Genomic DNA, 22,323 nt, shown 5'->3' with positions numbered 1-22,323 from the left:
AGGCTTCCAGGAAAACTGTGGTTTGTTCTTCACTCTCATCCGAATACCAATAAAGAGCTGTCAAGGCATTGCCTGCCCCAACGGTGACTTCTGACCCTCTACCTTCTCCAGATGGTCAGCCCCGTGCAGAGCCAGTTCCCCTTGGAACTGTTTGGGCACAGTTTTGTAGCAGAAGCTCCTCAATCCTGCATTACATTGGCTATTTCCAGCTAAAGAATAGCTGCTTATATGATCAGCAACAAGCAGTCTCAAGATCACTAAGCTGGTAGCAGCCTCTGGGTCACAGCAATTAAGGGTTCTAGGCAACCACTGGCTGCAACAGAATAACCAAGTAATCAACAGCTCTGCCCACCATGGGCCTGAAATCCAAGCAGTCCCTTGTGAGCTGGCGATGCAGCTGCCAGGTCCACAGGACACCCTGACTGCACCAGGCAAAGCTGTTCCTCATTATGAGCTGACAAGCTGCTCCTCCTCAAATCCCCTGCACAGCACAGTGGGCTGGAAAGCTCTCTGTGTAAGCAGATCCTTGGCTCCAGCACCCTTCCTTTGCAAACGCAGCAGTATGCCACAGTCCTGGGGCAAGGGTGCCCATGGCTATCCCACATTTGGGTGTGCCAGAACACACAGAGGACCCAGTGCCACCAGCAGCATTCACCAAGCACAGCAGCTGCTGGGGCAGCCTGGAGCTTGTGCTCAGCTGAGCACTCACTACTGATGAAGGGCTTTTCCTTGGCTCCCTCAGAGTCCTCACAGGGAGCACAGAGAGGCAGCTGTGGCACAGTGAAGGGTGATGCCCCACGTACCAAGAAGCAAAGTTCTTGGAGCTCTCCAGAGATGTGGTACAGGAGGCCTGAGAATCTTGTGATTGGTGGTGGTGGAGAAGGTACTTCTGAGTCTTGTGGTCCACGGCTCCAAGTAGCAAGGTCCAATGGCTAAACAATGTGAAACATGGTTCCCTCTGCAGGCAGAGTTTGCCCACTGTGCCTGTGTTGCAAAAGCAGTGTTATTGGTCCCTCACAAGTGACATGCCTTGAAAGCAGAGGACAAATGCAACAGGATGGCTAGGGCTGTGGAATCACTTGGTGAGCTACAGGAACCAGCAAGTTTAACATCTCTTCTTCTCCTGGGCAGCAGAACACTGTAAACCATCAAGGAGACTTCCCATGGGCACCCTTGTGCCAGCAGAAACCAACAGTTCCTTATCCAGGTCAGTCCAGTGTCCTGCCACTTAAGCTGTCACCTCACACAGCTTTTTATGGAATGTGGCTCTTGGAAGGCAGGTTGGGACTCCCCTAGCTGGGGGAATCTGCTGCTTCTGGAGAAGCAGCTCTTTGCTATCTAAGCAGCAGTGACATCCAGAGCTTCCCCCATCTTACAATCAGCCCACAGGAGAGGAACTAGAAGAGTCTGGAAATGGAGGATGAGGTCTCTCACATGAAGGTCCTTGTCTTGGTTTCCCCTCCTTGGCACACCCTAGCCTGGGTTTTACACTTCATGAAATCCCAGGGAAGGCAGCAAAGCCCTGAACCTGCAGCGCAGGTATGTGTTGGAGCTTGATGCACTGAAGCAAGTCCCTCCATAAACTGCAGGCATCTTAACTAGATCCCACAGATTACCAAGGACATTGTGGCCTATGCCAGACCAAGCAGAATGAGATTATGCAAAAATCCGAGGGCCAAGTGACGTCTTGTCACTCACTACGAGCACCTTCCATCCTGAGGGATCCCAAAGCACTTTGCAATCTTCCATAAGCAACTGGCTCAAGTTAACGATAGGAAATGGGGCAACAGGCAGCGAAAATCTCCTCTCCAGCTGGAACTCCATGGATGCAGAATGGGGTTATCTGGGGGACAGGGCTGGCAACTCCCCAAAGATGCAGTGAACTTTGGGTAAGTGGTAGGACTCCAATCTAACATCACAAGACAAGAGTGCCTCCAGCAGCTCAGTGCTCCCTCAAGACCGTTCTAGGTTCAGCTCTGGCTGAGGAGAGCCCACCTACAGCGTCACCAGCACCACTTCCTGCAGCACCCTTCTTTGTCCTTGAATGCTTCCCATCCAAGCACTGACCTGGCCCAATCCAGATTAGCTTATGAGATCTGAGAAGGTCACAGCTCGGAGGTGGTGTGGGGCTGCAGGTGGATTGTCATGCCAAACCACGCTGTCCCCTAACCCTGTAAATCGAGCTCTCCGCTGGCAACTTGAGGATGTTAAATCCCTGAGTATCCTCGCTAAGAGTGTGAGCTACAGGCAGCACGCTGGCACCGGCTCCTCCCGTCTGGGCCCTGTGTGTCATAGAACCATAGATGTTAGAGATGGAGAAGCCCATTAGGTCCCACTCCGTCCTTTCCCCCCCAGGGGCCAGTGCAGGATTGTTCCCTAGCGTCTCCTCCAGTCCCAGGCAGGAAGCTTCCACCCCCTGCTGTTCAGTCTTCCCTGTGTCTCTCAGACTGAGCTATGCAGGTCCCCTCCCTCCCTCCTACTCACTGTTCAGCAGGCTCTCGGGCCCCTTCTGCGTGTCCAGGTTGGGCTGGTTCTGTTGATTGTAAAATCGCAGCAGACACTGCTGGTTGCAGAAGTGTTTGATTTGCCCCCGCCAGTGGATGGTTTCCAGCAGCTTCCCCTGACGCTTGCAGGCATGGCACCGAGCTGCCTAAAGCCCGCATCAGCAGGAGAGAAACAACGAGTAACTAACCACACCCCCTCCGAGTGCAACACAACTCTCCAGTGAAAGGTGCACATAGCAAGGTGCTGTGAGCTTCCCCACAGCAGTGCCCTGCCAGTGCCAGCCAGGGACTCCAGCGGTGCGAACTTCTCACAGCAGCACTAGCCGCGGATCCAGCACTGTGAGCTTCCTCAGTGCAGTGCTCTGTCTGGCAGGATCAGCTGGGGACTCCAGCTACGTGAGCTTCCCCGTAGCAGTGTCCCATCATTGCCAGGCAGGACTCCAGCAGTGCCAGGTTCTCCGCAGCAGTGCCAGCCAGACTCCAGCAGTGCGAACTTCCTCAGTGCAATGCCCACTTATCTGGGTGCCGTGCCCACCACAGCACTTAGCACAAGCTGCCAGTGCCAATACTGACCTTGAAGTACCAGAGCAAGTATTTGCTTTTGCAGTCTTCACTACAGAAGTCCCAGGTGCTGCCCTCCAGCTGCTCGGTGACCGCCCGCTGGCAGGTCTGAGAACAGTAGGTGCAGGTGATGCAGCACAGGCCCAGGTTCTTGGTGAAATCCTGTTTGTAAAGAAGCACACACCCTGCGGAGAAACAATAGGAGTGAAACCTTCCCAGGATGAACTGGGGGCCTCCCTGACCCAAACATGACCAAAATCCAGGTCTGCGGAGACAACAGAGCACACGCAACACACTGTAGGGAACAATCCAGCACTGGCCCCTGGGGCTGGGATAAGATGGGACCTCATGGGGACTTGCCATCTCTCACCTCCATGCTTCTAGGAAGAGTCTGACTCCAACCTCCTGTGTGCAGGAACCCAGCAGGCAGGGCAAGGCCAGGTCAGGCCAGCCCAGACGCAAGAGCGTAGAAGTGCATGATGACAGGAGGAGCGGAGCTGCCACCTGCTGTCTCCCCAGCCCCCAGAGAGAGAAAAGCTGTGAGAAGGCCCTCCCCAAGGACACAATGAACGGTAAAGATCTAGCCCTAGGGCCTGGCTGGACAGCAAGCCATCCCCACAATAGTCCTCCCTTCACTGCACGGCAAGGCTCTTGCCCCAGGGCCTGGCTAAGACAATCTCCCCTCTGTTCCTCTCCATGCTCTCTTCTCCTCCCCCAGCATGGGCTGGCATGGGGGCTCTGCCTTTCCCATGCCTTCCCCAAGTACCTTCACTGCAGAAGTTCTTCTCCACTCCAGAGAAACGGATCTTCTCATGCAGCAGCTTCTCCTGCTTGCAGTGCTCACACTGGGACACCACCCCACGCAGCCGCTTGAAGTCCTCGCAGCAGTCCTTGCAGCAGAACTGATACACCTTGTCCTGCCAAAGAGACCGCTGCCAGGTCAGCCAGGCTGGCAGGAGGTTCCCACACCTCTCAAGGAAGCAGGAGAAAGACTACAGGGCTGAGTCAACTCCCCAGCTCTCCTGGCACAGGGTTTGGCAGAAGTGGTCTCCTCCTGCCCTTCCGACATCCCGCTGAACTCCAGGAGTGCAGCACTAGGCACAGTCTCCAAGCACGTCTCTGCAGCCAAGGCTTTCAGAGAACTGGCACAGGAGGAGCTCTGCTTTGAGCAGAGAGAGGAAGGAGCCCTGCAGCTCTCACCAGTGTTGGCCTCCAACTCAATATTCCCCCCGGGAAAGTCCTCACCTGCCAGTCTAGGATCTCTGGCTTCCCGCTGAAAAGATTGTGGCAGTAATGGCAGTTGAGGTGGATCCCACCTTCCGGGCTGGTGCGCTGCAGGAGAAGAGACAGCTTATGGAGGGAGAGGCACATGGAGGGCAGTGGACATCTGCTTCTCACTGCCACCACTGCCTGTCTCCTCCACAGTCACAGCAGCCCACCCGGCCCCACTCAGACCTGCTGCCACCGTTGGTGACTCAGTCAGTCCACCAGATCATGTCTCAAGCTCCTGGAGAGCAGATTCTTGACAGCAATTTCACTTTGCTCCCAATGTGCTGGGTCCAGCTCTTCTCAGGAAGGCAAGCTTTCAAGCTGCCACACCACTGGATTTGAAAACATCAAGGGATGGGGGCTCTGCAACCTCTTCTCTAAAAGTTCCTGAAGCACAGCTGCTTGGTTTCTATTTTCAAGGTAATGGAGTTCCAGAATTCAAGCAGCCTTTCTCATTCCACCTTCTGCTAGATTAAACAGCCATTTAGCATTTGGTGTCTTGTCCACAAGGATCTATTTATTAATAAAGTCATCTTCCTGGTTTTCTTTCTGATAACCTCAGATAAGGCATTCTGCAAGTGCCTCAGCACAAGCATTTTTCAAGCCCAAATGTAATTTTTATGTTTTGTTTTGGTTTTTTTTTCAGGATACTTCCAAGTTTTCTGCAATATTGAAAATAAAGCAGACATTGGAAAATATTTCCTATCTGTCCAACATTCTAGGTAGCTCTTTTGCTCCCCAGCCCTCAAACTTTAACTCCATGTTCTTCTGCTTCTGCTTGCAAGAACTTAATTAATCCTTCCCTCTGTGGCTGTAAACTGAGACACTCATACTGAACAGCTTATCTGCTGTAATCCCAAGGTCTTTTCAAAATCCTTACTTTCCCAGGACTTGCATCCCCACATTACTTGAGTAAGGCTGACACAGGATCTTACACTGAACTGTATTTAAGTACAGATTAGGAGGAACCAGCCTTGTCAATCAATCCAATTGCTTTGCTTTCTGTGACTGCCCTGGCTTCAGCATGGGCTAAGGTCACCAGTTTTCATTTCATCTGCAACATTTTATTATGCTTACTTTGATTTTATTGCCAAATGACTAATGAAAACATTGAACTCCATTGATCGGTATTAAGCCAAGCTTAATACTGATCCCCAAGAAACCATCTTGAAACACTCTCTTCAGCTGTTTTAGTTTGACAAGTGTGTTCTGAGATCTGCCAGCAAGACAGTTCCTAATCCAGGTTATGCCTTGGTTTACTCATATGGTACAATGCTGGTTTTACATGGCAATAATTCAATTTAGGTGACTTGGTGAAGTCTCAGGTAACTGGAAAAAGGGAAACATTGCAACCATTTCTAAATTGGGCAGAAAGGAGGACCCTGGGAACCACCAACCTGTCAGCCTCACCACTGTGCCTGGGAGGATCATGGAACAGATCCTTCTGGAAGCTGTGCAAAGGCACATGGAGAACAGGGAGGCGATTCAAGACAGCCAGCACGGCTTCACCAAGGGCAAGTCCTGCCTGACTAACCTAGTTCCTCAGTGGAGTGACTACATCAGTGGAGAAGCAGAGAGTTACGGATGTCACCTCTCTGGACCTCTGTAAGGCCTTTGACACAGTCCCCCACAACATCCTTCTCTCTAAATTGGAGAGAGATGGATTTGCTGCGTGGACTGGATGAGGAATTGGTTGGACGGTTGCACAGAAGGTAGTGGTCAATGGTTCAGTGTCCAGATGGAGATCAGTAACAAGTGGTGTCCCTCAGGGATCCATACTGGGACCAGTCCTGTTTAATATCTTCATCAATGACATAGTGGATTGAGAGAACCCTCAGGATGTTCGCAGATGACACCAAGCTGAGTCATGCAGTTGACAAGCCTGAGGGATAGAGTGACATCCAGAGGGACCTGGACAAGCTTGAGAAGTGGCCCATGGGAACTTCATGAGGTTCAACCAGGCCAAGTGCAAGGTGCTGCACCTGGGTCGGGGCAACCCCCAGTATCAGTACAGGATGGGGGATGAACAGATCAAGAGCAGCCCTGCCAAGGATTGGGGGTGCTGGTGGATGAGAGGCTGTACATGAGCTGGCAACATGAGCTCACAGCCCAGGGAGCCAACTGTACCCTGGGCTGCCCAAAAAGAAGCATGACCAGCAGGTCTAGGGAGGTGACTCTGTGCCTCCTCCACTCTGGTGAGGCCCCACCTGCAGAGCTCCAGCTCTGTGGTCCCCAGCACAGGAGGGACATGGACCTGTTGGAGCGAGTCCAGAGGAGGCCATGAAAATGACCAGAGGGCTGGAACAGCTCTTCCATCAAGAAAGGCTGAGGAAGTTGGGGTTATTCAGCCTGGAGAAGAGAACACTCTGGGGAGACCTTATTGTGGCCTTTCGATACTTATAAAAAAGATATAAGAGGACACACATTTTAGCAGAGCCTGTTGTGATAGCACAAGGGGTAATAGTTTTAAACTAAAAGAGAGTAGATTTAGATTAACTATAAAGAAGTTTTTCACAATGAGAATGGTGAAACACTGGCACAGGTTGCCCAGAGAGGTGGTAGATGGTAAATATTCAAAGGTCAGGTTGGACAGGGCTCTGAGGAACCTGACCTAGTTGAAGATGTACCTGGTCACTGCAGAGGCTGGACTAGATGACATTTAATGGTCTCTTTCAACTAAAAGTCTTCTATAATTCTAGTCTTGTGAAGTGTAAAACTGTAAAAACTACAGCTGCACTACCAACACTATTTGTGATCTCAGTGAAGGATTACATCAAGGATACATAAAAGAACACCAAAAAACCCCAATCAAAAAAACCCCAAAACAAAAACAACAACAATAAAAAACCCCACCCCCCACCAATTAAAAAACCCCACAACCAATTAAAAAAAAATCCAAAACCCAAATGCTGCAACTGCCAGTAACTACCTCTTACCTCTAGATTCTCTGTTTTCTCAGTTGCACTTCGCACGTCCTGGCCTAAGTTTCCCAGGTCTTCCTGGCTGTTACTCTGTTCTTTGACAACTGTACAAAACTAATAACCTTCAAGTCGCCTATGAATACCACAGACATTTCACACATTCTGAAACTTAACGTCAGAAGATTAAAAACCACTAGTCAAGCCTTCGAGGGTTATCAAACATGAGGTATCCAGGCCTGCAGGCTCTAAGTTTTTAGACAATACATTCTAGGAGGCTTATATTTCTTGGTGGCACCTGATTCAGAGAGGAGCTCTGCCCCTTTCCACCCAGCTAGCAGGTGTGTACCTTGCTTTGCTGACTTACTTGTGCTTTTGCTCATGCTCTTGTAAGGCCACTGCATCCCAAACCACTCATGCAGCACAGCTCTGCACTGCCCTTCCATTGGGCATAACCTGACAGACAGGAGTGAATTACAGCCTGCCTTATCCCAGTGGAGGAAGGGGATGATAGGGCCAAGACTGAGATATGAGCAATTACAGTCACTGCAACTCTTGTGTTCCACAGAGACTTTCTTAGGAACCCTCCCTGAGGAGCTCAAGGAAGGTGGAGCCTCTGCTAAGTGTGAAAGGAGGCATGAGCTCTGTGGCCCAGCCCAGCATGAAGGATATTTCAGTACCTGGAATTTGGTCCAGCAGCTGGGACTGCAGAACTGGTAGACAACTCGGTCTGTCTTGTTGTAATAGCAGGGTTCAGATAAGCTCTTTCTGCAGAAGCTGCAGGGTCTAGGGGGACCTGATGAAACAGATAGGAATTGGTGAGGGCAGCAGCAAATGATGTGAGACTGGATTCTGAGGATGGCATGCAAGCTACTCATTCATCCTCAGTCTGACAAGCTATTCTCAAAAGGCAAGGGACAAGAACACCAGGAAACCAAGAGCACTGGATTCTGCTAGGACAGAAATGTTAAACAGAAATGGAGAGCACAGGGGTTCAAGGGAGTGACCCTGGCTCTATAGGACATTGGACAAAATAGGTTGCAATACTTGCACCACAGACCACACCCATTCCTGGACACCCTGGTACTCCATGTAACGGAAAGGGCAATGCCAGCACAGCCCAGCACTACAGCTGCTCCCTGCATTCTCAAGAACAGCAATGTACACTACTCTCCATATTAAGATGTTTGCATTCTGCAAGGGTTCCTCCGTATCCACATCTCCTTCCCCTGGTCTCACTGGATTCCTCCCCAGGCAAGCAATACATCTTCTTTTCAGTCCCATCCACAAGCAATAAATAAAGCTAAGGAAGGAGTTAGAGTGGAGAGGTGACTGATTCCCTCTGTGTAGATGCTCTTACCGACTAAGCCTGACTGCTTCACTTTGTGGGAGGTAGTGCAGCAAATGGAGCAGAACAGGCCCATCTTGCCACTGCGATCCACGTTGGGTAGCATGTCAAAGTTCTTGCACAGCGTCTTGCACCACATGCAGGGGTAGACCCGAGTGTTCTTCTGCAAGCACAGAGCAAAACAGAGCTGCCAGGGAGACCATCACAGCCAGCAAGGTCCGACCCTCAAATCCCACCCCACTTCTGTATCCACCACAGGACTGCTCTCCTGCAGTGACCACCTGATGCCAGAACCAGGCTCATAGTCTGCAGGTTCAGGTGGAGGTAGCAAAAAAGGCTGCCTTTGGCACTTCAGCTTCTCATTTTAAGGGTAGCCTGGCAGGAATACAGAGCTTGGCAATCCCATTTACACAGTTATGTGAAGCCTGCTCAGGTCACAGAGGAACATATCCAATAGAATCATGCTAACTGTATATACCAGTGTCACTGCACAGTCCAGCTTATGGACTGCTTGACCCATTCCTGGGTCCAAGATGGACCTCATGCAGAATAAATTCATTCTGTTTGCCTGCTTCAAAGTTTCTCCACAGAAATCTTTTAACTGCTTTGTCAGCAATAAAAGACCAAGGGGATTTGAATCACCTGTCATTGCATAAAGTGCCCTATGCCACAGCAAGCTAAGGAGCCGTGTGCCCGCAGAGACCCCCCCACTCCAGGCAGCTGATCCACACACCTTCTTGTAACTGTTGAGACACGTAGAGTTGCAAAAGCGTTTTTGCTGGCCTTCGTGGAAGAGGTACTCCAGGGGCAAGCCCTTGTTGTAGATATAAAGTCCACAGTTGTCACAGCAGTTTGTCTTCAGCCCCTTGGTGGCCCGGAACTTGGTGAAGCAGGCGTCACTGCAGATGCGGTGAACCACGCTCCCGTTGCTGACCTCGTGCTGGATCTGCAGAGACATCATTGCTGTCACTCCCCAAACCATCAAGGGCCTCCTTCCAATGCAGCTGTACCACTGCTGCCACAGCCCTTGGCATAACAGGCTGTTGCACTGAGACTTGGGCAAGTGGCATACTGGAAGCTGGTGTGGACTCAGGGTGGCCTCTCTTGCCAAAAGTCAGTGGAGCAACTAGGAGAGCAGAGTGGTAGGAAGCAGTGAGCTTCAGGGTGAGGAGAAGCAGAAGCCTCCTTCCTTCTGCTAAAATAAGGGCTGGTTTACAGCAACACAAAAAGACCTGGGAGTGAGCCCAAGACAGCTCAGGGGCTGAGGCCTCACACCACAGGAAAACCTGGCAAATGCCCTGGTCCCAGGCAGGGCCAAATGCTGCAGGTCCCAAGCACCTCATCCAGGGCATGGGAAGGACAAGGGACTTATTTACCTCGCCAGGTTTGTGGCAAACACTGCAGCGGCTGGTGTCCGAGGCATCTGCAGACTGAGGTGCTGGTCTGTGCTGCTGGGCCTCGTAGAGGGAAAGGCAGACAGAGGTGCAGAACTCGTGGAAAGAGCCACCTGAACCAATCTGGGCAACCACAGAGTCCTTGGTGTTCCAGATCTCCCTGGGGATCAGGAGGGGATGTGTTAGTGCAGGGACACTTGAGTCCTGCCACAAAGGGATAGGATGGCCACTGCAACGCACAGGACTTTCTGGTGTCCCAAACAGTTGGCAAGAACTGTCTCACAGCAGCTTCTGTCCTGGCCCAGAGGAGTGGTGTCTGAAGACGGAGCATGCAGGAGGTTGTTTTGAGAGGAGGTTGGAATACGGGGCATTGAGTCTGGGGACAGGCAGGGAGTGGCAATAACGTGAAGGGGGTGTAGGGAGCGTGGGATATGCAGTGTGTGAAGGAAGACATGGGGCAGCAGCTGGCAGTGGGCAGGAGTGATGTGGGTGAATGAGGGCCATAGGAAGGGGACTGGCAGGCAGAGCTGTGGAGCAGGTGAGGGGGGTCACGAGCATGGGAGCACTGAGGAAAGGGGAATGAACACACACTTTTTGCAGAAGGTGCATATCTTCTTGCCAGGTGGTTTTTTTGAGAAGGTGGTGAGGCAGGAGCTGGAGCAGAAGAGCTGAGGAAGCCCTTTGCGCTGGTAGGCAGTTTGGCCCTTCTGCAGGGGGGTCCTGCAGTTGGCACAGGTCATCTTGGTGAAGGTGGAGCGGGCGGCTCGCTGGGCCATCTGGGTGCGCAGGGACATGCGGGTCGAGCGCCGCGTGCGGAAAGGAACGAAATCCTCGTCGTTGGGATCATCCACCATTGCATCAGAGTCTTCGTCAGACACTGGAACTAAAAAGCAGCAGAGAAAGAGGCACAGAAATCTCTCATTAGGGACTGAGAAACTCTGATATGAGACACATGCTGGGACTTTCTGGGTCACTTTTCTGGAGCCCCTCTATGTACTTTGTACCTGTCTGGGTGGAATGATAAAGGGACCCTTCAAAGAAATTCTGTTGGAACTGGAGATGAATCAAGAGGTCTTTAAGCAAACTGGGTTTAAGAACAATTCCACTTTAGGAAGTCATGATATGTCAAGGTTGAGCAGAAGCCCAAAGTGTGAACTTTTATAGCAGAAAACCCTCCAAAAGCCAGCAGACCTTAAAGAAACAGCACAGGCAGGCAATAAAAGAGCAACCATAAATGTTAGGGAATGGCAGGGTGACACTAAACACCTCAGAGACTTCATGCACTTCTGCAGGAAAATCCCCAAGTTGCAACCTTCCTTCAGACAGCCTGCTGCCAGAGACAAAGGAAGAAAGTTCCTGGCTGAGGAGATGGAAGATGCGTTTCCTGGGAACAACTCCTGAGCCTCATCCTATTACTTAGTGCTTGGTGTCCACAAATCACTGTAAAAATAAGACAACACTGTCTGCTTTGACCTAAGTGCCCTGAGAAAGCAAATACCCGAGGATGAAGACTGGTGGGGTGAAAAGACCTGTCCAGTGTAGAAGGGAAGTCTGCACAGAAGCTCCAGAGTTCCCACTGTACTCACACCATGAACCACCTGCCCCCAGTGGATCTGGGCCCTTCTCTCAGGCTGAAAACAGGCATTGACCAACCCTAGTTACTTACTGCTCTCAGAGGAGTTCACAGTTTCAGGCCTGGCAGTTTCTGATCTTCTGGGTCGTTCACTTCTTTTCTGCTCCTAGAAGACATTCAGAAAATATTTAGGCTAACTATCTGCTAGGAAAACCATGGATAAATATCCCAGATCATGGTGGAGTTCTAGCCTCTGGGATTTGCTTTCCCAACAGCTAGGCTGAAAATGGATAAAACTCCATGGATACCTGACCAGAGTTGGCAAGACAGAGGAGAGGGGGAAGTAGGCTTATGAGAATGACATTTCAGCTGTGGGTAGCAGGGACATGCTGAAGCCACATTACAGCACAGTGGCAGTGCACAGGGATCACTCCATCACAGGAGTCATGCAAACTCCTTCCCAGAGGGGTGATGAGGCAGCCAGTGTCCCTCACAGAGTCTGACAACAGCCAGCCACACTCTATGCTCCTGTACCATACATATTTGACTGCGTTCTCCTCACCTTCTCAGCTGGCAGCTCACTCCCCTTCCCAGACAGGCTTTCTCCTGGAACAGAAGCACAGAAAAAGCTGTCATCTAACATCTTGCTTTTCTCCAACAGAAGACCACAGGTGTTCTCCAAATGCAGTCACCATTTGGGTCAGCCCTGGCTATCAAGTACAATTCTGGTGGTGATCAGACACAGGAAAGCTCCTAAATCCACCATCTGTGGTTGGAGATCCAAACATGCAGCTTGGGAGGAGCCCTTGAGGGGGAGACCTCCCTGCATGGGGGAGGCAGGCTGGGTGGGCAGTTACCTCCAACTGCTTCTGAACTAAGACTGAGCATCTCCTGGGGATGGTCAGCCTGGGCAGAGGAACTTTGCCTATTGGAAACACCTTCTGATGACCCTCAGTTCCAGCAAAGACTCCAGCGACGAAGAGTGTGAGCTAAGCTGATGCACAGCCACAGTTTTATCAGGGAAGCTCCTGGGCTGACACAAGCACTGATAATCAGCTAAAGCCATGAAAGCCTGAGCAAGAGCTTGTGTGCACCAGAGCACTATTCCCTGTATGCAAGAAGCTTTGCCCAAACCTAGACCATCAGTACCATTGATGTTTCCATAGCAGGGAATGATGGGAAAAGCTGAAGTGCAGAAGAGACTCCAGCCTCAGCAACCTGCAGCTTGATGAGCTCCTGAGCAAAAGGGAGCCAAGTTCTGCTGAGCCAACAACTTACCTGCTGGTGCTGAGGCTTCCTGTGCTTTGAGTACACTATTTTCTTTAAGCGAGTTTTTCCCATTATCATCCCCTCTCTCTGCCCGGTTTTCCTCCATAGGCTCAGGGGGCAAAGCTGCAGTTCTGCTGTCTGGGATCGGTTCCATCTCTGCTTCCCCTGCCAGCCCTTCCCTCTGCAGGGGTGAGCTTTTCCTTGGTGCTTTCAACTTCATCTTCTTTGTCTGTTTAAGACTGAGTTGGGGTGGGGGCATTGCTGGACTCGAGGACTGTGCTGTGGTTTCTTCCGTGGCTGGGGCACTGCTGAGGTTCCCAGAGTCAGGAATGGGTTTTCGAGGTGATTCAGGGGCCTTGTCACCAGGCAGTGCAGGAATAGCAGCAGCACCGTCTTCCTTTAGGTCCCCAGAACAATTTTTTGGTGCATCCTCCCCTTCTTTCCATGTTTCTGGAACAAGGGCTTCTCTAGAGAGGGCAGAGGAGTCTGATGGTCCATCCTCCATGTCCTGGGAAGGATGTGCCTTACATAGCCCATCCAGACCCTCAGGTTTATCCTGCTCCATCAAGTCAGCAGTTTTATCCAAGTCATCTAAGACATCAGGTTTCTCCAGCATATCCAAGACATTAGGTTTATCTAGAACATGGTCATTTGATTTATTTAGTTCAGACAGGCTGTCTGCTTTCACTAGAAGGTCCAAGTCCCCATCTGCAGTCATCTGCTTGGATTGATCCCAGCCAGGGGGCTGAAGAACTGAAGCTTCCTGGGTGGAAGCTGTTTGGGAGCCCAGGAGATCTTCACCAAACTCCATGTCAGCAGGGAGATCTCCAATAAGCGGTTTGTCAGGCAAGGACAGAGGGTCCATAGATCCTGAAAATTCACTGGAATCCATTTAGAAGATGGCAACTGGAAATGAGAGAAAGACTTGCAAGTTAATGAAAAGCATTCTAACACAGCACATGAACTGTCCACTGTTCTGAACACGGCTGGAGTAAGACAAGGCCCAGGAATGCTGCCAGCCATAACCAGGATACCAGACACCAGCAGGGCACTTCTGCTTGTGAGGGTACAAAAATCTAAAGCCAAACAGCAGCAGCAGGACGCAGTAGTCCAGTATGGCAGACTTTTGGGAACTCTACAGCCCTCACACACCTCACCAGAGCACGGCAAACAGACTTCTTTATGCTCAGTGACACAGGGGGGCATCAGAAATTACTTGAGTACCAATTCAGGAGGCTCCACACAGCTGTTCTGTGGTGTCTGATATCTCCATCCTCGCCTTCCTCTCTATCCAAATAATCTGGTCTGTCCTTTCTCTTGATCTGTTCTCATGGAGCTAACACATATTTTAGTTTTAAAATATCTTTTCTCTTAAACCTCTCTTAAATAGAGGTAGAAATAAAGCCCCGTAGCCTTAGAGGATGACAAGATGCATTAATTTTGCCAGAGGACAGATAAAAACAATGTTACAGTATAACTACAGCTACTGCATAGCCCCAAAACTACGTGGGCTAATATTCAGACACAGAACAATTAGAAAAGCTTAAGTTAGAACTGGGAGGAGTTCTGGAGAGTGGCAAGATAAAGGTCTGACATTAAAAGCAGTCATAAGAAGAACAAGTAGCAAGGTAGACACAAGCACGCAATGCAGAGTCAGGAAAAAAGACCAGTGTGACTTTGCAGGGCGCAGACAGTGCTCTTGAGCAGGAAGGTGTGGTGCAGATTGCCAGCCTCAGAGGGAAATTTACAGCCCAGCTCCTCATGGTTGGCATTATCACAAGACAGAAAGGTCAAGGTTTTGAGATGAGACAAGTAATATTGTCTAAAAATTAATTATACCCCCACAAAGAGAGAATGGTTGACAAACCTGAAGAGGGAAAGGGAGTAGGAGCTGCAGTCTACAAGTGGTAAGGCAGAGTAAGACTTCAAGTAGCATCACGTCCCCAAAACAGGCTGTAGGTAGACACTACAAGAAAGGCACTCGAATCAAAAGATGTGGCACGAACCTACCCCTCCCTATCAGAGCAATACTAATTCTAAATTTGGCACTGTTTTAAGCCCTGAACCAGAAATCTAGTATTCCTGTCAACTGGGGCTTACTATGGGCATAACTCATCTATATCAATGAAGGAGGAAGCCTGAAATAATTTCACTGGTGATAGCTTTAATTCTTTCTTCATATCCTTTGCTCTGAAATGATAACCAAGTCTCACTTACAAATGGTTTGATCAGAACTAAACAGGACATATTCAGACAAAGAATGTACCCAACTTCTGAACCTCACTCAAGTAGGAGTTTAGTAAAATCATACCAAACATCTGGATTTCAAAGCCACTGCTTCCTTATTTTATCTTAAAACACAGTGAAGTTTTCTGTTTCCCGATGGCAGACAAGCACTGTTCCCACAATCATGAACAGAAACCACAGCAAATGTAATCTTCTGAGATGCCCAGCAAGTTTCATCACTAAAGACTTTGGTGATTCTGTTTACTTTTAGTTACAAGAGGAGACAAAGCTTCTAGAATAATTCCAGAGCATTACAAGATCTAATACGTGTTTCAGGGTGGCTGACAGAAAGAAGAACAAAGTGAAATAGAAACAAAGACATCTGAAAGAAAGGTCCTAGGGATCTGAAGCAAATGAGAACCCTCCCAAGATGATAAACATATTTTTTTTCTGCTGCTCAGAATACAAACAATGCCTCCTGCTCAAAGATGTCCCCCAGACAGACAGCAGACCCTACAACAATAAGCAAAAACATGACAAGCCACCCAGACGAATAAGGAAAGTTTATTCATAGGTATACCTAACAGGGCTAACATACTCCTCAAAATCACCTCAGACACTCTGCACGAGTCTGCAATGAGCCACTAAGCTGACTCTCCTACAGTATTTGCCACGTTCAGCTGGCCTAGGCTTTGCTTGGTAGAAACAGATCCTGGAAGCAAATCTGGAGCATAAGAAATCCATTTGGGCATTCCCTCCCAGAGGATAATCCAAGCAACAATTAATCTGCGAACCTGCCATGCAACTCGTGTTCTACGAGTAGACCAAAGGCATCTGCTTTCAGCAGTGCACAACTTAACACTGCTTTCAAGCTCTGGGCATTACGATGCAAAGACAAAACTCTGACATTAATGGCGACATCACTGACCAACAAAAGTCTTAAAGAGAAAAAGTATTCTGCAGATTAAGGCAACTCCAAACTATTGGTATGTGGTTGGGACAGGCAGACCTTTCTGCAGACCCCAGACTCTGCTCTAAGACCACTCACTTGCACGCTCTGGTTGGAAGCCCTGTGCTCCCCCGTGTGTTCAAGATGCTGTCCCCTTTCATCAGAATCCTCCCAGCAGAGCAGAACAGCTCACACGTTCTGGTGAAGGACCTAAAACCTCTTCTTGGGATGTGCAGAGCTAAGGACTACTGCAGTCAGTCCAATGAAAGGACCATGTACTTGAGTATCCTGTTCCTATTCACACCAAGAATGAACACCTGGGGAGAGAGTATAAGAAACATAACTAAAAGGATGCTCCTCTTCAGCTTATCCTCTCATCAGGCAGGACTCAGCTGCTGAAGAACCACTTGGCTTGAGTTGTACTGGCAATGTCACTGTTAAGAGTCTGTACTGGGCAAATCCTCTATGAGTCTGCCTAATCCCACTTTGAACCAACTTATACTCCAGAAATTCCAGTGGCTCTATTTTCTGCAGCTTAACATTTAGTTTTTTTAAGTATTTTCCTTCTGTTTGTTTTCAACCTGCTGCAGCAGAGCTCCAAGGGGTTACAGGGCACAGGAATGCTAACTCTTGGTGTATTTATGAGAATCTGGAAAAGCTGATGGAGTTAAGAGTTGAGGCAGGACCCAACATGATGCTGACAAACAGTCTGAGTGGGAAAGCAAGGAATGTCCCTGACAATGAATTCTTTACAATGGCTTTCAACTACTAGTGGATGAGGATGAAGAGGGTGGCCCTCAGAACAGGAGAAAATGATGCTTTCCAGTTCTGTGAGTTGCTCTGAAGTCAAACTCAACCTAAAGAAATTAGAGCTGCTCAGCTGCAGCCAGGTAAGAAGCTCTACTTCTGTCTGCCCCAGGCACTCAGATTCATCTGGGCTTTCTGCTGAGCTTCACAGTGAGTTAAGCTGCAAACGGAGCGTGCACTTTTCTTCTGGTAAAGTCTTTTCTCACTTTCTACAACAGAAGCAGAACAGCTTATTGTTTTTGGCAGATGCTGAAATGATCCACCACAAGTCATCATCTTTTTTATTCCAGGACCAGCTCAGTCGCTGGGGTTTGCTCACTGGTCTGCTTGAAATCTTCCTCTTTTCCAGCCACATACCTGGCAGTGAGGAGAGTACACTAGAGCACGACTTGGCCAAACAAAGAGGAGGCAGTGTGCTGAAATCCTGCACATTACAGCAGATACAACTGCTCCACTGGTCATTTGGAAACTCCTTACTTAGCACTCAGCACCTCTGGAGTATTCAGTAACAGATATATCCTTGGGAAGAGAACAAGTTCAAGGAGCAAAGTCCCTTGCACACCAGCCTGCAGCACAGTGCTTCCCAAGGAGCGTGCAAGAGTTTCCAAAGAAGTGATGGGATGGCTGAGAGTCCTCCCCGAGTGTGCAGGACTGGGACACTGACTGCCAAATCCAGTGACTACCAGACCTGTCCTGCCCTTTCTGCCAAAGAGGGGGCACGTGGATCTCCTCCCAGACATGGGAGCTCAGGGTGTGACATCTCTGCCAGGACACCCGAGCACACCAAGTGACTACCTGGGACTTTATTCAGCTTATTAAAGACATCAGTGGCGGTGGAACTGCACAGATCTTCAGTGTCCTTGGGTAATTATTAGCAAGGGAACACGTGGCCTACCTACAGAAATGTGGATCTACCATCAAACATTTAATTAAAACCAGACTGTAAGAAAAAAATACTGTTGCCACTCCCTCACAATGAAGTGAATATCTCAGAAGTCTTTACTGCCCACAAAAAAGGCACAGCCATGCAGTTACTGCTTTCCTCCAGTAAAGGAACAGCAACTGCTTGGGGACCTGTCCTGGACTTTCGTTCATGGATATGGATTCTGATTTTCAATCCTTTTGAAGGCTGAAGGATTTATCTTTTTCACTATTAGAGATCATGTGAAATATGAAAAGAATTAACTAATAACTACAAAAATTAACACTTATATTAACACTTATATTAACATTTCAGCCACTTCCTACCTATGAGCTCTGTAAGACCTGAGCAGAGCTCTTCAGGAACCCCTATGTTTTGTGCCACATTTTTGAATAAACAGTAACACCCAATCTAGTATTTCTCAAAAAAACCCAACAGTGTCAATACACAGTTCTACATATACATAAATAATAAAACATTAAGGAAATAATATCATGTCCTACCAGCATGGAAAACATGTCTTCATTAACAATATTACACCTTGAGTGACAAATACGGCAAAAGCCAACTTCACTGCTGTGACTTAGCTGAGTTTATGTGAGCAGTTGACAGCTTTCTAAATTCAAGCACTGCAAACCTTTATTACAGATTGTTCAACTCATCTTAAAGCAAATGGATTTATGAAGAATCGCCATTAAACTAAGGACACTGCTGAGGACAAGGTTTCAGTCCAGTCCAAATTCTCCAGAAAGGAGCAGAAAGGATTTTGGTTTTGGAGAGGCAGCTCTCTGAGCTCTTACCCTGCAGCCCAAATTCAGTCTTCAAGAGCACAAAGCCCACTGCTGACATTCAGTACAGTGCTACTTGCACACACTACCATGTTAGACCATTACTGTCTCTTTCTTGGCTCCTGTCTACACTGGATGACAGTTACTGGAAGAGCTGAGATGTTCAAAATAATTTTTTTTTTAAAATTTGAACAGTAATGTAAGAATCCCAGTGCTTTATCAATCAACCATGGCTCAGAAAACACCTTCCAGTAATAAACCTATTTTGTTCACTGAAAATAAATGGGGAGACATGACCCATCTCAAAAAAAATTGCAAGGTAAGAAGATCTACAGCAGAGGACCCTTTAGAGATGACAAATACACTGCATGATGACTCAAAAAGCTAGAAATCAAAGTTGGACAAACTCAGAAACAGATGATTAAACAACTGACCCCAGGATCTGTAAGCCCTCTGTGACTTGGAGGTTTTACAACAGCATTCAGTGACTCTCTCCAACCCAGCTTTAGCTACTGCAGGATGTCACTGGTCAAGTCCTTCAGCCTGTGGTCTGCAGGCAGGGCTCAGTGAACAGTTGTCTCATCTCCAAACGTACCATTGGTTCCTAATTAGACTGCTCTCACCATGTCCCCTCCAGGCCAGCCTTCACGTGTGCCTGGTACTGTCCACACAATAGGAACTGGCACATGGGGAAAATAAGGGCCTTCCCAGAATATCACCAGCAGCCTCAAGACTCCAGCAATTGTTTTCTAACAGTCCCACAAATCCAGAAGGGACCAAGACCACCACTACATTTGCCAGAGCAGGAGTACCAGCTCACGTTGCAAGCCTCAAACATAGTACAGCAATCACCCAGAACCCAGAAAGCCCAAATCCTCCAGCACAGAGGAGATGGTGCTGCAGAACAGCAACCACAAGTCTTCTCAGAGGCAGGAATGACCAAACTAGATTTTGAGTTTGCATTCCAGAAACTTCACCTCAGCTTCAAGAAAGTGCAAGGACAAATTTCAGAAAGCTTGCAAGAATTGCCTGGAATTAGGTTTACCAGGAGACTCCCTGCCACACTTCAAATGTACCTGACAACATTCCTCAATCTCAGTGGTACTTGCCACTAAGCCAAGACCTCTGTACTAGCAGCAGACTCTAAGACAACCAACAGGAACGTGCTCATCCATCCAGAATGCCATCCTGGCAGCAGTTGGAAGCTGCTTGGATCCTCTCACATCCTCTTGTAAGACCAGGATTCCCCCAAGCACAAAGTGTCAAGGCTTTGCAACAGAGAAAGGAGTAACAAGCCATGTACACACACAGCAGCAACACCTGGTATCTGCAGAGCAATTCAGCTTCAAGGACCAGCTTTGTGTCTACAGCATGAATAAGCAATGTTTCTTTCAAGGCTCACCCCTCACCACATGACAACATCTGCCAAAATAGTGTTAAATGCAGGAGAAGGGGGTGAGAGCGAAAAAAGCTTTGGCAGTACTATCTCAAGCACAACAAAAAAGGCTTGGAGGTGTACTGCATTCCTAAGCAGTGTATGTTGAAACTGCTTTAGGAATATTGAGACACTGATTAAAAGAAATAAAAGACCTGGAAGTGGTAAAAAACAGATGGCCCCCAGATCTCTCTACCTGTTGCCCAAATGCTGCAGGACATAGATGACCTGACACAAAGTCCTGGCACATCACACAAGCAGCTACAGATAGCTGGAGATAGAAGCTGCAGGCACAGCAGGTGGCTCTCCAAAGGAGAATGCCACAGCCTGGGAACAGGCCATGGATTCCCTGGCCCTGGAAGTCCTCAAAACTCAACTGGACAAAGCCCTGAACAACTCGGTCTCAAGTGAGCTCTGCCATGAGCAGGAGATCAGTTGGACCTGAGACTTCTAGAGTCCCTTACAACCCAAATCCATCTTAATATTGCACAGGGAAGAGAGAGAAGACAAAAGGGCAGAGTCACCACGAGGATGCATCTTTGAGGGCAAAACCATCTAATTTTCCTTCAGTGGCCTTGCAGAGCCAACTACCGGATGCACAGTGAGAGCTGTCTCCTCTGCCCCAGATCCCTCTGCAAGGTGCCTGCCACCAAGTCCCTGGAAAGGGATCTCAGTGCTGGGAGGCTCCACCTCATGTTCAGCTGTACAAGCTGGCCCTGGCTAATGCTGTGTTGAACAGAGCAATGTCTCACCAGTCCAGAGACTGACTCCTTTTCCTTTGAGCTGCCAAGGGCTAGGCCAGCAAAGCAGGCTCCCAGTAAGTGGCCAGGAGACACCAGCAGAGCCCATGGCCAGCAGGAATGGTGTGGATGGTCTCAGACCATTTCCTCACCTGTGCTGCCAGCAGAGGAAGCAGTTCACAAAATGCTATACTGAGACTGCAACACAGTGAAACAATCCAGTGAAATCCTGCTAGCAGGGCCTTTGCTAAGCTAACAAATGCATTGTCACAGCTTTAGCCTATTCCATACTCCCCTTGGATTGCTTTCACTACAACCCTTCTGCATCAGAGGCTTCTGCCAGCACATCTGTGTCTATCAGGGTTGTGCATCCCAGCACCACTGACCACAAAACATCCATAAAGAAATCCCACAGGGGCTTTACTCCCAAAATGAGGCCTGGGCTCAGCCTCGGGCCCTTGCTCTGGCTGTCAGAGCTATGGAGGAATCAAGTGCTGCTGTCATCCTCCAAAGCAAGGGCACTGGCAGTTGAGAGGGATGTAAACAGGTGTGGAGAGAAAAGGAGGTTGTGGAAATATGCACAATGGGGCTGTGAGATTCAAGTTAGTCATTTCAGCTCTGTAGGCTGTGGATATTCCTTCAGTAAGGCTAAGCTCACAATAACAACAGGGCTATGGTCTTATCACCAGCTTTGATCCCAGGATAGGCAGGGTTAGGTGAGAAAATGCAGATTAAAAGTTTTCTTGGGGATTGCAGCCGCAATGAAAGGGAGAGAAGTTACAGCCTAGAACAAAAGCCATGGCTGAAGCACAGCAGGAGAAGGGGAGAGCACAAATGAAGCAGCTCTCATCCTCATCAAGAGACTCCAGGAGCCATTCCCCAGCACTCTGTTGAAAATCCTACCTCCCACCATCACCTGACATAGGCCACGTCCAGCCTCTGCCCACACAAGCATATCCGACTGCCAGGGCCTTTTCCCGTGCCAGGCACAGCCAGCCAGGCCTGCCTCCACCGCTGCAAACCACACAGGAGCTGCTTGATGCTCCCCAAGGCACCTCGTCGGCCACGGCAACGCTGCTCACATGGTGAGGCTTCAGCACATTTGGACTTTGCCTCCCCCAGCAGCCCAAGGCAGCTTCAGCCCCATGGGGCTGCACCTTCCTCTCATGGGGCCAGATCCTCGACAGCAGCATATGGTGCCCAGGGACACGCACACACACCCCGAGCCTTGGAGAGGCTCCAGACCCCCCACTGACACTGGGGGAAAGGCTGTCAGGATGGCTGGACAGTTCACAGAGCAGCAGCTGCCTTGAGCACCACAGACTTTGCTGCTACGTGTGGTGACAAGAGCAAAAAGGCTGCTCAGAGTCCCTGGAGACCCAGGGAGAGCCGAGCCATGGTGGGTGCCAGGGCAGAGCTTTGGGGCAGCTGATTGCTGCCACTGCTCAGTACAGCCCCCACAGCAAGGACAGGCCCCACAGGGGTGGGCACACCAGGGGCTGGGGCAGCTCCCAGGAACCACAAACCCTGGGACCAGCCAGGCACAGCCAAGCCCCAGAATCCCCCGGGGGCTGCCCCCTGCACCTCCCCATGCCCACCAGCACCGGGGCAGGGATGGGG

General features: G+C 49.4%; 1 protein-coding gene across 8 annotated transcripts in view; it reads right to left on the bottom strand.

Moving 5' to 3' along the window:
* The window catches only part of ZMYM3 (zinc finger MYM-type containing 3), a 33,237-nt gene that overhangs the window by 9,129 nt on the left and 1,785 nt on the right, over positions 1-22,323 (bottom strand). For 4 of the 8 annotated variants that reach the window (XR_003535434.1, XM_027690674.1, XM_027690675.1 and 1 more), the window contains exons 2-14: positions 12,846-13,742; positions 12,130-12,173; positions 11,661-11,733; positions 10,586-10,877; positions 9,977-10,154; positions 9,334-9,546; positions 8,613-8,763; positions 7,933-8,048; positions 7,271-7,369; positions 4,311-4,397; positions 3,832-3,982; positions 3,078-3,250; positions 2,485-2,650 (exon numbers count right to left, since the gene is read on the bottom strand). Coding sequence is in view for 7 of the 8 variants with exons in the window: in XM_027690674.1 (XP_027546475.1) it covers positions 2,485-2,650; positions 3,078-3,250; positions 3,832-3,982; positions 4,311-4,397; positions 7,271-7,369; positions 7,933-8,048; positions 8,613-8,763; positions 9,334-9,546; positions 9,977-10,154; positions 10,586-10,877; positions 11,661-11,733; positions 12,130-12,173; positions 12,846-13,728 (2,626 nt within the window). In the remaining variant the exon portion in view is untranslated. Of the gene's footprint in view, positions 1-2,484; positions 2,651-3,077; positions 3,251-3,831; positions 3,983-4,310; positions 4,398-7,270; positions 7,370-7,932; positions 8,049-8,612; positions 8,764-9,333; positions 9,547-9,976; positions 10,155-10,585; positions 10,878-11,660; positions 11,734-12,129; positions 12,174-12,845; positions 13,743-14,703; positions 21,770-22,323 lie in introns of those variants that run through there. The other 4 variants (XM_027690673.1, XM_027690678.1, XM_027690676.1 and 1 more) reach the window with 4 other exon arrangements.

The sequence above is a fragment of the Neopelma chrysocephalum genome, unplaced genomic scaffold (genome assembly GCF_003984885.1).
Source record: "Neopelma chrysocephalum unplaced genomic scaffold, ASM398488v2 Primary Assembly neopelma1_81, whole genome shotgun sequence".
Lineage (NCBI taxonomy): Eukaryota > Metazoa > Chordata > Aves > Passeriformes > Pipridae > Neopelma > Neopelma chrysocephalum.
Note: the sequence above shows the minus strand (reverse complement) of the source record. Positions and strands in the feature narration are given on the sequence as shown.